The sequence below is a fragment of the Meriones unguiculatus genome, chromosome 5 (genome assembly GCF_030254825.1).
Source record: "Meriones unguiculatus strain TT.TT164.6M chromosome 5, Bangor_MerUng_6.1, whole genome shotgun sequence".
Classification (NCBI taxonomy): Eukaryota; Metazoa; Chordata; class Mammalia; order Rodentia; family Muridae; genus Meriones; species Meriones unguiculatus.
Genome location: NC_083353.1, coordinates 42,030,840 through 42,047,357, shown reverse-complemented (window position 1 = coordinate 42,047,357; position 16,518 = coordinate 42,030,840). Strand labels below are relative to the sequence as shown.

The window sequence follows — 16,518 nt, the reverse complement described above, 5'->3', positions numbered from 1 at the left end:
CAAGAAGTGAATGCAAGAGAAATCAGTGCCAGGAAAATTTTGTCATACACTTTGTTAGCTGTCTTACCTCTTGACAGCATTTAAAAGCAGTTATCGCCAACTTTTCACATCTGACTTTTGGAGTTGCTCTATCAAGCCTCTTACGGTGTGGTGTGCACCTTTCTAGGCACCTGAAGATGTTATCTAAGACCCGAGAGCCGCTGTGAAGATGCTAAACTGTGTCGCTTGTGTGTCCACATGTTGAAAAGTGCCCCTTCTCTCCAAGAAACTGAATCCTAAGAGATCTAGAAAGAAAGCAATTGAGGAAGGGCGTGAGGCTTATCTGAGATTCACGCTGTGGCTTAGGTGGGAAGAGCTGAGAGAGCAGGAGCGTGCTTTGTCAGAGAGCCTGAGGCAGTGGGGTGATGACGTGCAGTGGAAGTTTAAAGCTACTTTTCCAAGTGTACAACCCTACTACGTGCTTGGTACATTAAAAACAAAAACAAAATAAAAACAAAACTCAATAACAACAACGAAAACCCAAACTAGTCTTTGGTTGTAAAATGAAACATTAGTAAAAAAAAAATATTATCATAACTATGGTAATTTTATCTTCTCTAGAGATATTGTACCATATAATATTTAGAGGAAAGAAGAAGGAAGACAAAACCTGAAGAATTAAGCTATTAATGTGCTGCGAAGCATGTGCCGCAGCAGTTTGTAAAGATCCTCCTGGGAAACTCAGCCAGGGCCTTGTACTAGGCAAGAGCACTGGCGCTGAGCTGTCCCCGCCCCAGACCTGTCATTCTGGTGCCACAGCTTCCTCTGCAGAGTTGGAGAAGGCCAGCATGGCTGTATCCTGACACTGTCTGAAAGGACTTTTCACCATCAAGGCAGTCAAGTGTTCTCATCAGTTTGTAAAAATGAATGACAGCTTATTTCTCCTGTTCTGTCATCAAGCAGTCAAGCTGACAGTTCATTTTTACAGTTCCTGTTGCTTCACTGATTGGTAGAGATGTTGATGAATGACTGTTTTGGCTTTAAAATGATCTTTTTAGAATTACAGATGATCTTTGAGATAATTTGATTACTTCATAGATTTTTTTTAAATTGAATTCCATTAGATAAAGTAGCATTTGTTCATCATTGTCCTCGTTAGTTTTATTGTCATCTTGACAGAAACTTAGAGTTCCCAGGAAAGAGGAAGCCACCATTGAGGAATTAGCACGTTTGAAGGGCGTTCTCTTGATTGCTGGTTGATGTAGCAGGGTCTGTCTGGCCCACTATGGGCGATAACATCCCTAGACATGTGGGCCTGGGCTGTATAATAAAGCCAGCTCAATGTGAGCTAGAGAGCAAGCCAGGAAACAGCTTGTTCCTGCCTCTGCTTCTACCTGAGTTCCTGCCCTGACTTCACCCAGTGATGGGCTGTGACCTGTAAAATGCAGTAAACCCTTTCCTCCCCACATTATGGTGTTTATCAGAGCAACAGAAAGCAAACTCGGGAACTCTTCATTGCTTCTTACACCACAGATACCTGGACTAACATCACTACTGTTTCTCACAAACCATACTGATAGTGTGGCAGAAGCCAGAGGCCTCGAACCAGACCAGTTCTCACTGCAGTGAAAATTTGCAAGTAGAGCTGTTCGGGCAAAAGGGAATACTGTCTGACACACTGTGACACGCCGCAGTTTCCACGGTGAGACATGGCCCACGACGGCGGCAGTGTGGGCCATGTCTCACCTCGGGTGGCATCGCAGCTGCCACATCAGGCTGTTCCTCACTACCTTCCGGTCTCTTCATTGTGCCCATGCTGTTCTGCGTCTCTTTCTCTTCCATCTCTCTACCACTTAGTTCCTCGTCTCGGTGACCTGGGGCTGGTGGTGCTGAGTGGGGGTCATTTCTGCGGTGTTCTGTCAGTCCTTGCCTCTTTTTTTTTTGGGGGGGGGGGAAGAAGATTGCAAGGGACAGGGAGATGAGTGAGATTGAGGTGCATTATGTGAAATTTACAAAACAGCTATAAAAATATAAAAAGTTTGTTTGTTTACAAATATTATGCTATTGAATTCTGAGCGCATCCGCTGGGAGTCACAGCTAGGAAACCGTTTTGTTGCTGATTTTGAAGGCAGAACAGCTGCTTCTGGGTCCCTGGCACTCTGCATCATGAGCTTCTCGCTGGCGGGGCATGGTCTGCACCAGGCCTGGCCTTGGGAGTCTTGGGTTGACGCAGGACCAAGTTCTCCCGTTCTCCAACCAAGAAGTGCCCTTGTGTCAGAAAGTTTCTCTACAGTTTTCAAGTAGGGAGTGTTGTCCCGAGTGTGTGGAAACTTTCCTCGTTCATCGTTCTAAACCGAGATACACGGTTTCATCTTGAATAACATGTGCAGCAGAGGGCTTCTTACCTTGCCTTTAACTGTTCTCTAAATTCTCTTTTCATGCAAACATTTATTTTTATGGTAGAGACAGCCTATTCCTAGCTTATGTGTTACATTTCTGAGGTCCAGTTACACTGAAAGGCCAGAAACAGACATTTCTAAAAACACCTTCAGAACCTGCTAACACTGAAAACAAAGGAAGGAGACTGCAATCTAAATGGCGTTTGCTCTATTTAATACTTTAACTGAGTTTACTGTAGGAGAGTCTCTTCATTGGTTCCACAAAGATTGTCACTTGTCAGGATCAGCTAGATGGCTCAGATGGTAAGGTACTTGCTGCCAGGCCTGATGAGAGAGAGGCGCTGAAAGGGAGAGGGGGAACACCAGCTCCCACAAATTGTCATTTCACACACACAAACAATAAGTAAATAAATAAATAGCAGCATTTAAAACTATGTTAACACATGTCCAGCTATGTCTGTGACCTGAGTACTCTGGAGACAAAAGCAGAAGAATCATAGTTTTGAGGCCATACCAGGCTACACAGCAAAACTGCGACTCTAGAGGGAAAATGAAGTGTCTTGGGGCACACGTTCTTGCTGTTAACAGTGAGAGCTGAACCTCAGAGCAGTCGGCCCTGTAACACAGTGATGTTTCTTCATTCAGAACGGCAGTAAAGCACCAGCTTAGGAAATTCAGAATCATCAGACTCTAGGCTTCCTATTAAGGGAACACACATTTTTGAATATGAAACATGAAGGAGAAAGAAACTAAGATGCTTCTGATGACAGGACTCAGTCCCTCAGTAGCTGGGGTAAGCCCTGCGCTTATGTCACGTGTGTCTCCAGACTTGACGGCCTTTCTTTGTGCACCTGCTGCCCAGGGTTACTCTCTGCTCCTGAGATTTCCAGAGGAGACGCTTCCCACTTGGTTCTTAAATGTGTGCTTTCCAAGCATCTGCCACCACTTTTAACTTAGGCCAGCTCAGTGTGGATGGGAGAACAACCCTGTCTGTCATGTCCTAAGAGACAGAGCCTAGCTGGGATGAAGCATTTTTCTCCCACTGGGAATACCGGGTGGCATGGTGTTATTGGGGGCCGTCGATTTGATTCTCACAGGCCAGGCTAGTCACAGGGACCTCACAGTGTGGAGAGTTAGAATAAAAGAAACAAATGATCACCTTAGGGCCTGTTCTGAAAACTTAGAGAAGTAAGCTGTATATTAATTCTTGCTGCAGGTAGACATTTTAAAAGAGACAGCCGTAACCCCAGGTTGAGTAGAGATTGTTACGTTGTTTGCCAAAATTGTTTTTTTTTTTTTTTTTCAGTCAGAATTGCTGTAGATGAAGACAGTGATGATGTTCCCACTGAGAATGACCTGAACGACAGCCTTCCAGACGATGAGGACGACGAGGAGGAGTATGAGCCGACAGACGAAGATTCAGACTGGCAACCAGAAAAGGATGATGAGAAGGAAGATGTGGAAGAACTTTTGAAAGAAGCAAAAAGGTTTATGAGAAGGAAAAAGTAACTTTTCTACAATAATATAAAACTCACATTTGCTTTTTCTCTATGGGAAACATCCAGAAACTGAATAGGAAACTGAAAATAATAATTTTCTTCTTTTGATAGTTCTTTGCACTTGCAACATTGAAACACCAGCCTTCGGTGAAATAGGTGGAATGTATGTTATTGCCTGTTTTGGTGCCTCATTAATGCATCTGTCAGTGGAAGCAGGTACAGAGGTTAGGCAGGGACTGATTTTTTTCAGATACTTTATATACTGCTAATAAAAAGCCATAGGTTGTACGGACCTTTGATCTTCTGTCCTATAGTCACTGTGCAAGCCTAGCCAGGTGCTTACAGAACAGTGGGAGAGCAGAGCCTACACGGCTGCCTACAGACTCCCGCACAGAGCTACCCTTGCACAAAAAGGCAGGGCGGCTGCCACAGTGTCTTACTCTTCTAATGCGTTAGATGTGGCTTTGTGATTTCATTTATGGCTTTCGTCCTTTGAAGCCTGCAGAAATGATTAACAAATAGGTGTTGAAAACGATCATGTTAACCTATAGGGACTCGGCGCTCACCTTGCAAGGAATATGTTTTGCACATCCAACAACTACAGCATTGTACTGAGCGTGTAAGAAAGAAAACCCCAGAGCACATCAGTTGCTGTCCCTCATGTGTCTCCGGATTACTTCACTTGCACTGTGTACTTTATACTGAGGATGCAGAGAAGCTCCTAGCCACGGTTTTCTCAGAGGGTCTCCTCAGTGTGGCCAGAGGGGCAAGTTCTTGGCCACAGTTAAGGTTGTGACCTCTGAGGATGCCTCTACTCCGGGGAGCGCTACGTCTCTGCACCCCTGTCCTTGAGCCAGACTCAGGAACTGTTGGTTCACACAGCTTAGAGTTTTCACTATGAGTGGAGTGTGCACACACAGCTGGGGTGCACCGCATCATGAGGCAGCAAGCCCGAGCGCCTGCCATTTTTAATTCTTAAGAGGAAAGAAATGTGCGTCTCAGACCTAACGGTGTTGAGTATGCTTTCTTAGTATTTATGAATCTCTCCATGTAAGAAGAAAGGCAAAATAAATATTTCTCTATATTGTTATCAGTTAGTTACTTTGACTTATTTGCAAATTTCTTTTTCCCTTCTATGTTAGGTCTTTAAAAGAATAGAACTGATAAGACATATGTTATAGGTTCACTGACATGGCGAGGGCTAGGTAGTCTGTATGACTGTCTTCACCCTGGAGAGGCAGAAATCCCGAAGCTGCCCAGGGCCTGAGGCTGCATGAAGCCCTCAGCAGTCCCAGTCTGGTGCTGGTGGCCTAGAGGCTTCCAGAGAGCTGCTGGTCCTTGTTGCACGTTGGAAGACAAAGAAGGAAGACTGCCATCCTTGGCAAAATGTGACAGAGGCAGGGTGGGCACATGCTCGGCCATGACAGAGGCAGGGTGGGCGCATGCTCGGCCATGACAGAGGCAGGGTGGGCGCATGCTCGGCAACAGGGAATAAAGGCGGCGGCAGAAGCAGCATTGCTTCCCTGCAGCTTTAGATCTGCACCTTCCATAGCAGCCCCTGAGGGGGAGGGTCTCCTCCCCTCCCCTAGCTAGTCCTGCTGGGAAACACTCTCACGGCCCTGCCCGTTGCGAAAGGAAGTCTTAGCTAGACCTTGATCCAATCAAGTTGACAAACCGGGATTAACACTCACACTTTCTCTTGTCTCTTTCTTCTTGAGGGGTTGACAAGCCCGTGAATAAAATCTTTGAATTTATTTCCATCCTGCACTGGATAAATCTTTAAAGGGTTTTTAACACATTTGCTAAGTATATACCAAAGAAGTGGAAACCATGTCTTTTGCAGAAACACAAAGCGCTTTTCTTTGTAGATAAACATTAGATACACCAAGTGCCCGTTGACCAATGAACGAATAAACAGTGCAGTACTGTATTGTGGGATATTTGGCCGCAACAAGAAGTGAGGGACTAATACGTGCCGCAGGGTAAGCCTGGAAAACATGCTGGGAGAAGCTAGGCCAAGCTACCTGTTAGGTGAACTTATTTCTGTAAGATGTCTAAAATGGGCGAGTCCAGGGAGACAGAACCCAGATTGTTAGGGGCCTGGGGAGGTGGGGAGGGACGCTGCTGGTGGGTATAAAGTTACTTTTTGAAAAATATAAATACTCTAAAATTAGGGGTGATAGTTGCACAATGCAAATAAACAAAAGTGAATGAGGACACAAGTTGAAGAGGTGAATTAGTTTTTGAGACAGTCTTAGAGTTGGCCTGTAACTCTACGAAGCTGAGAATGGGCTCAAATGCAGGATTTTTCCCTCTATGTCATGAGTACTGGGACTGTAGGCATGTCCCATCACACTGACTTCTGCAGTGCTGGGAACTGAATCCTGGGTCCCACGCTGAGACATACACCCCCATCTCAAAAACAATATTTGAAATTTTGTTTCAAATTATTTTGATCTGTTTTTGAGACAGTCTTTCGATGTAACCCTGGCTGTCTTGGAACTCACTATGTAGACCAGGTTGGCCTTGAACTCACAGAGGTGCACATGCCCCTGCTTCCCAAGTGCTGGGATTAAAGGTGTGCACCACCATGTCCAGCTTAAAACCTTGTTTTTAAAAATTAATTGTCCTAAACATCAGTTAAGAACCATACTGTGTAGCACAGTGTTCAGTGAGTTTAAACTGTGTCTCAGCCTGGATCATGGGATGTTTGTTTTTGTTGCATTGTGACAATGAGAACACAGGGACTTGTAGGAGGATCTTAAAAGATATGATTGTCAGGGAATATTTTCGCTGTAGTTAGCATTTAATTTAAATTTAATTTTTTTTCTTTTAAAATTAAAATGTAATCACATCATTGTGGTAGTTTGAACGAGAATGGCCCCCATAGACTCATATATTAGAATGGTCCCTAGTCGATGGAACTGTTTGGGAAGGATTAGGAGGTGTGGTCTTGTTGGAGGAGATGTGCTGCTGGGCATGGGCTTTGGGAGGGTTTTAAAAGCCTCCTGCCATCCCCAGGGTACCTTCTGTTTCCTGTTCATGAGCTCTCAGTTGCTGCTCCCATGCTCTGCCTGTCTGCCTGCTCCTGTGCTCCCTACCCACAGTAGCAATGGACCCTTAAGCCTCTGGAACTGAAAGCCAAAATAAACCTTTCCTTCCGTAAGTTGCCTTGGTCATGAGGTTTTCAATCACAGCAACAGAGAAGTATCTAATGTAATGATTTCCCCTTCTCCCTCCCCCCCCCAAGCCCATGTACCCTCCTCTCTCAAATTTATGGCTTCTATTTCTTTAACTGTTATTATGTACATATTTTAATTTACATTTATTAAAAACAACTTTCAACTTGGTTGTGCATTAGAGTAACTTGGTTGTGCTTTAGAATTCCTCCTGGAAATCTTGTGAAGTGCAAGTGCTGGCTTCAGCACAGACCTGTGGGTTAGAATTTCTCCGACGAGCACCAGCACTAGAGCCAGAAGAACAGATCTTCACACTGCAGGCTGGCATCAAGGATGACTTGCTGGTGAAGGGGGCAGAGGACAGACAGAGTGAGCCTCTTATGGGGTCACCAGTGAGCAGCTCAGCCCCATCGGTAAGGACCAAGCATCTCAGGAAAATGATGCCACAACTTAGGATTAGTGTGTGAGACACGCATTTTCATGACAAAGATGGAGCAGTAGCAAATACTCTTTGAAATCAAACCACAAGTTTGAGGGTTTCATCAGCATCCCATATGAATCTTAACATCTTAAACTCCATCGGTGTGAGTTCAGCTTCTCCTGGGACCAGCTCCCTATAACTAGAGAGTGCATATATGAAGTGGAGAATCATATCTGTGGAACCCTGCAGGAACAAACCCCTAGAGGATGAGAGAAATAACCCTGTCCTTCGTTTCATTTCCTCTTGTTGCAATGAAATACTTAAGGACAGAGCAGCTTAAGGAGAAGAGGGTTATTCTGGCTCGTAGTTCAAGAGTACGCAGTCCATCACTGGAGAAGCTGAGGGAGCAGGAACTGAATTATTTCCATATTCACTCATGAAGCATGATGGATGCTTGAAGTGCTCATCTTAATTTGCCCATTTGTACCTACCAGGATCCCCTGCCCTAAGAAGAGAAGGAAGGGAAGGAAAGGTGATATTCCGGATTCTCTTAAATTGATAAGGTTATTCACCACACTAACCAATGCGAAATTTTAATCTTCTGAATAAAATCATCTTTATGGAAAAAATATCAGATGGGAATTTTAAGTTAGAAATAAGTATAACATTGTGTGATACACAAATAATATGCTTGGTGGATATTTTGTTTTAAATGTTTTAAAGATTAAAAATGAACGAACTGGGTGTTTTACCCCCCAAACCAGGCAGAGGTATCTATATAAAACCAGGAAAAGCAGTACAGACTAAAGTAAGAATCTTAAGATAAAGGACTAAAAAAGGCAGTAGACTTAATTAATAAAACAAAAAATAGTCTTTGAAATGATCAATAAAATAGACAACTATTACAAGACAAAGACAAGAACTAGAGATAGGAAGGGTTTCAGCTGTAAATATGGGTGTTTTACATTTTGCAAAGGGGTATGTAGAATTGTCATTTTTCAGGTCTATATGAATATGGAATTTAGAAAAATACAATTTGTTAAAATTTACTTCCAGAGATACTTTAAAATCTTAATAGACCCAAGGAATAGGAAGCATTCAGAAGCCAGCCCCTCCTCCACGTTTACATGCAAAGCCCCTCACACCTGTGATCCGTAAAGCAGCCTTCCGGTGGGAATCTTAAGGTGTGGGAAGTGCAGGGCCTCACAGTTCTTTAGGCCATCTAAAGATCTTCAAAGCTGATCTCACTGTGAACATAGAAAGTCCTAAGGGGCTGCTTGGCCACCCCAGCACTGCACTGAGATACCGGGCCTGGCAGGGCTTACGCTGCAGATTCGAGGGACGTTAGTGCCGTGAATGGATGCATGTACTGTACACCATCATGTCACCGGGAGGTTTTAGTATGAAGCCTGGCTCCCAGCAGCACCCACAAGTCGTGCTTGGCCACCTTACGCCAATTACAGACTTCCAACCAAAACAGGGTAAGATTTACTCAGTGCGGCCACACCGGGAAGAGGGACAAAGGGATGGAGTACACCAGGAGCAGACAGGAGGGAAGTTCTGATCACCCACCTTGCAGATCTAGGCACTTAGAATGCTCAGTGGTAAGTGCTAATTGCCAGATCTTTCTAGAAGTCAATTTAGTCATAGCTATCAATATTGAAGTACTTGACTCAGCCGTTCCTATTTTAGGAAACTCTCCTACAGACACATCTGAGCCTCACTATAGAGAGGAATGCACCAGGAAACACGGCCCTCTCTGTACAGCACAGTTTTCTGAGGAGGAAAGGAAAACAAGCAGGCAAATAATTCAGAAGGATGCAACCTGAAATGGCCCTCGGTAGGGTGGGGATAAGTCATGTATGAAAATGATAGAGCTAACTCATGGCTCCAAGGTGAATAATTATAATTGTGTAATCATAGGCATAACAGTTATGTTCTGTATCTGTATTTACATGTAAATAGAAGACGATAAAGTGCCCACATAACTGCTGTCGCTCTGTCCTCCAAATAAGGATGGCCACCGGAAGGGCAGGGCCTGGGGGGAACTCTCAGATTCAGTGTACATGTCAGTATTCTGCCTGATTCATTCTAAAATGTTCTTCGGTAACACTTTGTGCCCCAAATATATATGTATTTCTGGGCATTGCGGTTGATTCTGGAAGTGAAAGAGACAGCATGCCATCTCTAGATGAAGCCCTCAGAGACCTGGTGAACTGTTATTTCTGGTGATACAGAGACCAGCAAGTGTTTTTGCTAAATATGACTTGCTCTCCTCGGCCATCGCCTATCATCTGTTAAAGCATACAACAAAAACTGTTAAACCATTAGAATTTTAGGAGGTTTTGTGGATCCCGGGCGTATTCCTTGTCACAGGTTGAACAGCGAATGCCCTGGCCTACTTCTGGTGCCTGGACTTTCCTTGCGTTCCCCCAATTCCTGCAACCATCAGCATAGCTTTGTAAGGTTGGTGGAATGGGGTGGGCGGACGGAGAAGTAAAATCGGGTGAGTGAGAAGTCTTCACCCCAGCAGCCTCTTCACCTTCTGGAGAGTCGCTCTCTCTCTCTGTGGCTCTCCATCCCCATGATGGCATTGAGCTGGCTGTTTTCTCCCATCTCTGGAGCATGGACTCTGTCACAGTGTTGACATTGCTGGGTCAGCAGTGGCCACTGCTCATCTGTGGCGTGTGGCTGGGAGGCAAATGCAAGTTGAAAAACTTGGATGGATTACTACGCCATGTCCTACCTTCACCTCACTGCTTAGGCAGGGAGAGTGGAATATTCTCTTAATTGTATTAATGCCGGTTTAATGAAAGATGATCGTTGGAACTCATCTCTTTGGCTTTAAAAGACAAGGTATGTGTTCCAAAATCTGAGATTAAGCAAAACACACCAAGCGTCCTCGGTTACCTGTTGGAGAAATTTACCCCTCTGGCTTGTGTTGAAAGGTAAGTGCTGATTGACGGGAGTTACAGTTTAGTTGCTCGGTGGGTCTAATTACGAGCTGCTAATCGATGCTGATGGTCTTCGTAGATTCAGTACTTGTTTCTAAGTAATGGCTGACGTCTCAGGGTGTCAGCTTCTCACCGCGCCTACAGATTGCCCAGGTGGGTCTAATTACGAGCTGCTAATCGATGCTGATGGTCTTCGTAGATTCAGTACTTGTTTCTAAGTAATGGCTGACGTCTCAGGGTGTCAGCTTCTCACCGCGCCTACAGATTGCCCACGCTCCCTGGGAGAGATGCTGCTCTCCCGGCTAGCTGGTTTTCATTCTGCATAAAACAGCTTCGGGGAGCTAGCTCTCTGGATTTCTAGCTAGGTCCATGTTTGCTGCTGAGGTGAGGTTAACGCAGGTCGTTTAGGATGTCTGACTAGCTGGACGTGATGGTCTGGCTATTTCCTGAGACAGTGTCTGGGAATTTATGTGGTCCCGCAAACACTTTGTCACTACCCCCTTGAATTCCACCTGCATGCAGGAACTTCACACGGAAAAGTTCCTTGGCTCTCCGGAGCCCTGTGTGCAGCATGGTGGGCCAGAGTGTCTGGCTCGTTACAGATTTCTGCACAGCTGCAGTGGCAGCTGTTTGGAGGTTACGTTGTAGGTTAAGCACATACTGCAATTATGGAAAAGCTTGACTCTGAAGGTTGGAAGCAGAGCAAAGGCCGCACAAGGTATACTTCTTGGCGGGCTGAGCCTTTCCTCGAGGATGTCCTTGATAGTTCCAAGAGGGCACAAGTGGGACAGGCCATGGCAACTCATGCTGGAGACAGGACAATGAGCTCTGCCTTCCCATTACTCCTCATACTAGCCGCTTCCCTCCTATGTGTGGACTTAGCTCTGCACAGGCCCACTTCTGGGTTTGTTCAAAGCTGACCTAAACTCGTGTCTGTACAGGGTGAGTAGCTGTCGCTTGCCAGCCTGGAAACTGCTTCTTTTAACCATTCTGTATGTAAAAATGCAGGAACTAGTCTCCTGGGCCCAGAGCCAGATTCAAGCACCAAGGCTGGTATTCCTCAGAGTAGATAACTCGGAGGCTAAAACGAAGTTCCAAGCAGCGGGGAGGAATAACAAGTGTAGTTAGTATGTTGGCGTACATGTAAGAATTTATTTAAAATACACACACACACACACACACACACACACACACACACACACGCATGCACACACACACATGTACAGGATGTCAGCATTTCTGCCACCCATCATGGCACAGAGCTTTATGACATTCAGCTTGTATGATGTGTAGAATCGGAAAGAGATAGACTGGGTTAATAGTCACTGTCCACTTGACAGGATCTAGAATTACCTCTAGGGATTACCTCTAGGCACACCCGTGAGGGATTCTTTTACTTAGGGTAACTGAGGTGAGGAGAAGGCTCTTGGCCAGCATTATTACCTGGGTCTATTACACAAGGAAAAAGCTAAACACCAGCTTTTGTGGCTTTCTGCTTCCAGACGGCAGATGTCGTGTGGCCCAGTGCCTTGTCTTCCTGCTGCTCTGTCCTAATAGACTGAACCCTGTGCTGTGTGATACTATTCCTGGGGAGATTTAAACAACCATATCACCCCGGACACAGAATCCACAGTGTGCCAAAGTAATTATGCCACCAAAGTCCAGCTTGGTGAACCAGTGAGTTTATTGAGGCTACGTACAGGAGCGTGGATGAGGGGTTTCTTGGATGACCCCCATGGACGACCAGAAGATCACCTCAGCAGGAGTGACAGCTTACAAAAGCTGGACCCCAGAGCACCCTGCACAACCCGTAGGCAGCTCCACTGGTCCAAGAGTCCCTTCAGCATGCTTTATTACTCTCACGACCTTGGTGAGGGAGGGGCCATGAATCTGGGAAGACCCTGCCGTTCCCTGACACCAGGGCTGTTCACTTCCTATGTCTCACTGAGTCTCCTTTTGGAATGTGTGGAGTCTTTCGTGACATTACCTCCAGGGTAATGAAACATTCCGGTTCAGTTTAGAGAGCTGGAATACAAGACCCTGGAAGTGTGACCTGGAACAAAACTTTTCTTCCCTTCCTGGCTTTGGACAAGTGTTTTAGCACAGCGTGTTAAGCGACCGAGTGAGACGAGACGAACGGTGCGAGAACTGGGCCACTGCTGGTGTTAACCACCTTGTGGCGCCTGGGCCTTCGGAGCTGCTTTGGGGGGAAAACTGTGGAAGTGAACGCAACTTTGGCTAGAAAATTTCTCCAATGCTTTAGGCAGAACTTAATGGGTCATTCTGATGGGGTTTGGAAAAACCAGAAGAAAGAGAAAAATGCAAACTATGAAGTCAGACCCATGTGGCTTTGGGGGAGTGGGAGGGACAAAGGGATTTATCAGGAACTGGGCTAGGGGCCATTTTGTGGGATGTTTTGGGCCAGAATCTTGCTTCATTCTGCCCATATCCTGAGAACTTGAATAACATTGAAGGCTGTGGCACAGCTACTGCTCAATACACTTTCCCAAGACTACAGAGCAAAAGGAGCAAAAAGTCATATATATATATATATATATATATATATATATATATATATATAACAGTCTGTTGAGGAGGAAGGAACGTAAAAAGGTTAAGAGTTGAAGCCAAGGAGCACGTTAAAATAAAGGTTTAAGAGAAGCACCCTGCTAAGCAATGGGACAGTAGCAAATGCGCCCCCAGGGCACATTAAAAGGCTCTAGACTGTTAGAATATAAACTTAGTTGAAAAGGGAGAGCCTGAGCTGAGACAGCAGATGGATTCTCTAAACCCTCAAAAGCAAATGTCGGGGCAATGTGCTCAGGTTTGGCCCAGAAATGGACACAGCTGTGCTCTCAGGCACACAGGCAACATCTCCAGCTCAGGATGGACCTTCGGGTCTTCTTCACAGTGCTAGTTCTTCAGGCACAAGTGAAAAGTCTGGGCCTTATAGAGTCTTGCCCCAAGGTTTCGGAGGGCAGCCGAGGCCAGGCCACGTGTGGCAGGGTTAGAGTCCCTTCAGCGAGGCTCTGAGAGACCACTGCATGAAGCTGTGAGGCCTAAGTTGCAGGGGAGAACCCAGGGTGCTGGGCTACCCCCTCCCCCCACCCCGCACAGAATGGGGCCATCTCAAGTGAGATGCGTGGTGTGCCACAGGCAGCAGAGCTGGCTGGGCTCCTGACCGTTGGTTGACCCCATTATAAACCTCGTATGCTAGCTACCGAGCTGTTGCCAGTGGTCGGTATCTGGGCTAGCTGTTTCCAGGTTCTTGGCCCCTTGTTCAGGGCCTGAAGTGAAAGCACACAGAGTGCAAAGTCGCAGGAAAACTGGACTGGTAACACAGAGCAGCTGTCAGGAGCGGTGTGGGAGGGTCCAAAGGTCCAGGTGTGGCTTCTCTTTGTGGAGGTGGAGAGGAGGAGGAGTTTGGTTGCTAGGGGGTATAGCAACTGTGGTTGTTGAACTGACAGGCTTGGATTGTGTCAGCCTTTGCTCCTTGCACATGCCCATTCACGTAATGTATCTGATTGCAGTCCTATGCACGCCCCACTACACACAGGCGTAAGACCGCAGGTAGGGGGGTCTCCCGAACAGTTCACTTAGAGGACACATTTTACCTTATTGCTCTAACCCCACCCCAAACCAGTTCAGGCTAGATCAGCCATCTGCCTTGCTTTGGGATGTGTTCTGAGACGTGTTGGCGTAGGAATTATCCAGGGTTTGCTGAAGGGCATAACTTACACCCATTGTTTAAAGCAGACACGTGTGCAGACTGACACAGGTCAGGCCCTGGGTCGCACTGTGAGAGGAGTGAGCGTTCATACTGTGTGTGCAGCTGAGCCATGTGCACTGCCAGGAGAGGGATGTGAGCATGGGCAAACCAAGTGGAGGGCCAGCTTCCTGAGTTCCTCCCCACGGCTCTCTCAGAGCTGTGGGATTTGCTGTCTTCCCTGCTGCGTCTCAGCCTTGATTTGGCGTAACCATTCTTTGCCTTCCCTTTGAGGATGGTAATGTTTACCCTGTGCTTTCGTGCATTGGAACTATGCAATCTGTCATTTGATGCCATGGATGTTAAGAGATTGCGTCAAGTCTCAGTTGAGGCTTTGGGCTATTAACCTGTGTCATAGTTCTTGAAGGCTCTGGGGGCTTATGGAATTAGAGAGAAGGCATTCTGCTTTTTATGAGATGGCCAAAACTACTGAGGTTGGGGGTCGTTCCTGGCCTAGAAAGGGAAGAATAAATGACAGAAAAAAGAAAGGAAGGGATGCAGGGGGCTGCCGGAGGTCATTCCTTTCCTAAAATGCCCCCAGCAGAATGGCCATGTCCTACCGTTGCCTTTCTGAACTCATTCTGTAGGGTGAAGAGGTGCTGGCTGCAGATGGGTTCTCACTTTGAGGCATGTAATTACTAGAAGTGAGTTTGCAAGGTGACTCTTTCTTTAGCATTGAGAAGAAAGAGTGTTGCGAAGGAGATTTGCAGATCTTTGAGGATCCCTGGTCTCCATTTGAGGGGTGTGACCCAGCAGGAAAGCCTCGTTGCACCACACATGCTACCAGTTTTCCTGAGGGTGAGGGCCGTCTTTATTCTCACACAACTCTTAGCCCAGGGCTGGTGCCTAGTCTATTCACAGCCAGCGAAACCTAGGTCCATCTTAGCTAAGAGAGAGATTCTCTGCAACACAGGCAGCGCTGTAAACATATCTGTGGTAACCTTTCATGACACCCGGATCACTTAGTGCTGGAAACAAACTCCAAGGGCGATAGGGCCAGCTTGCACGCTCGGCAGTGGAATGTCTCCAAGCATGCCTACAGTGTGGAAGAGAGCAGAGTAGACCCCAGACCCTCACAGGCATAGTGCATGCTTGGCTATTTAACTGTTAATGCTTCAAAGCTTTTAGGTTTTTTGTTCAATGTTTTATCGTGTTTGATTGAAGCTCATTTGGAAAAGCCAGTTTCTTCTGCATACTCGTCACCATATATGAAAAGTACTAAAAGCGCCTGGCAGTGTGGTTGATCGTGCTGCAAGTGACTTATTGCTTTCATTGAGGTTAGCTCAGACCCCTGCACTTTCCTCTCAGCTGCTTTCAGTCAGACAGCAGCCTCAGAAAGCGTTTCTGTTTCAGTGTAGTGACTGAGGAGATGCTGGGCAAGAGCGGTGTGGTCATTCAGCTTCGCCTTGACCGACGAAGTGTGATGGACTGTCCCTCGCTTACCTCGTGTATAAAGTATCTTCAAAACGACGTGAGAGGGCCGGTGAGATGCGCCACAAGTAAGGGAGCCTGCTTCCAGGCCTGACAGCGTGGGCGACTCTGAAGCCCCGCAAGGTGGAAGGAGAGAACCAGCTCCCGACAGCTGCTCTCTCACTGCACAAACCAATCCAGTAAAAAGTGTAAAGAAACACACAAGAATAGCTGTTGCTGAACCATACAATGGAATACTACGGAACCGTCAACGTGAAATGGTCAAAGAGCATTTAAATGTTATGATATGGTATCAGTGAGATCAGAGAAAACAGACAGGCCGACCGAACCGCGAACAACCCGCGTCTAGCTACTGCCACCGAACCCGGGGGTGACTCCTCTTTGCGTTGCCTGGTCCTGCTTTGCAGTTGGCGAGTTAGACTGGTGTGAAACGGGATAGGCCGAGAAGGGAGCCTGCACGGCTCGCCTGCCACCCTGGACAGCTCACTCGGGCCCTTTCCAACTTCCTAACCCGGCCGTAATTAGCGATTCGCCCAGGAGCGGAATTGGTACCCTCACACGGATACACCCTCTCCTGCCTAAAGCCGCGAAGGGCGCGAGCTCTGGCGTCTGTCTTGTGCTTAGATTTTGCTTTTAGGCTGCACTGGAGCCACCGTCGCGGAGACCCGGCCTCCCGTTTGCTGGATTTGCTGCTGAAGAGAGAAAGCTGCCCCTGAGCGGTGAGTGGGTGCCCGCTTGGCATCACTCCTTCAGCCGCAAATGAAGTATCTGAAAGAGGAAACTGATGAGGCACACGAGGACCCACTGGCCGACTGCAGCTGGTTTGCTGCGTCAGATGTCTTCCCGCCTGTTCCTGGCTTAGTCGAATCCAAGCTCTCTGAGTTTCTTCA

General features: G+C 46.6%; 1 protein-coding gene across 5 annotated transcripts in view; it reads left to right on the top strand.

Moving 5' to 3' along the window:
* Nucleotides 1-7,226, top strand: part of Aplf (aprataxin and PNKP like factor) — a 59,088-nt gene extending 51,862 nt beyond the window's left edge. For 3 of the 5 annotated variants that reach the window (XM_060383700.1, XM_060383701.1, XM_060383702.1), the window contains one exon: nt 3,685-7,226. In XM_060383700.1, the coding sequence (XP_060239683.1) occupies nt 3,685-3,887 (203 nt within the window). In that variant the 3' untranslated portion in view covers nt 3,888-7,226. The remainder of the gene's footprint in view (nt 1-3,684) is intronic. The other 2 variants (XR_009591871.1, XR_009591870.1) reach the window with 1 other exon arrangement.
* The last annotated feature ends 9,292 nt before the right edge of the window (nt 7,227-16,518 follow it).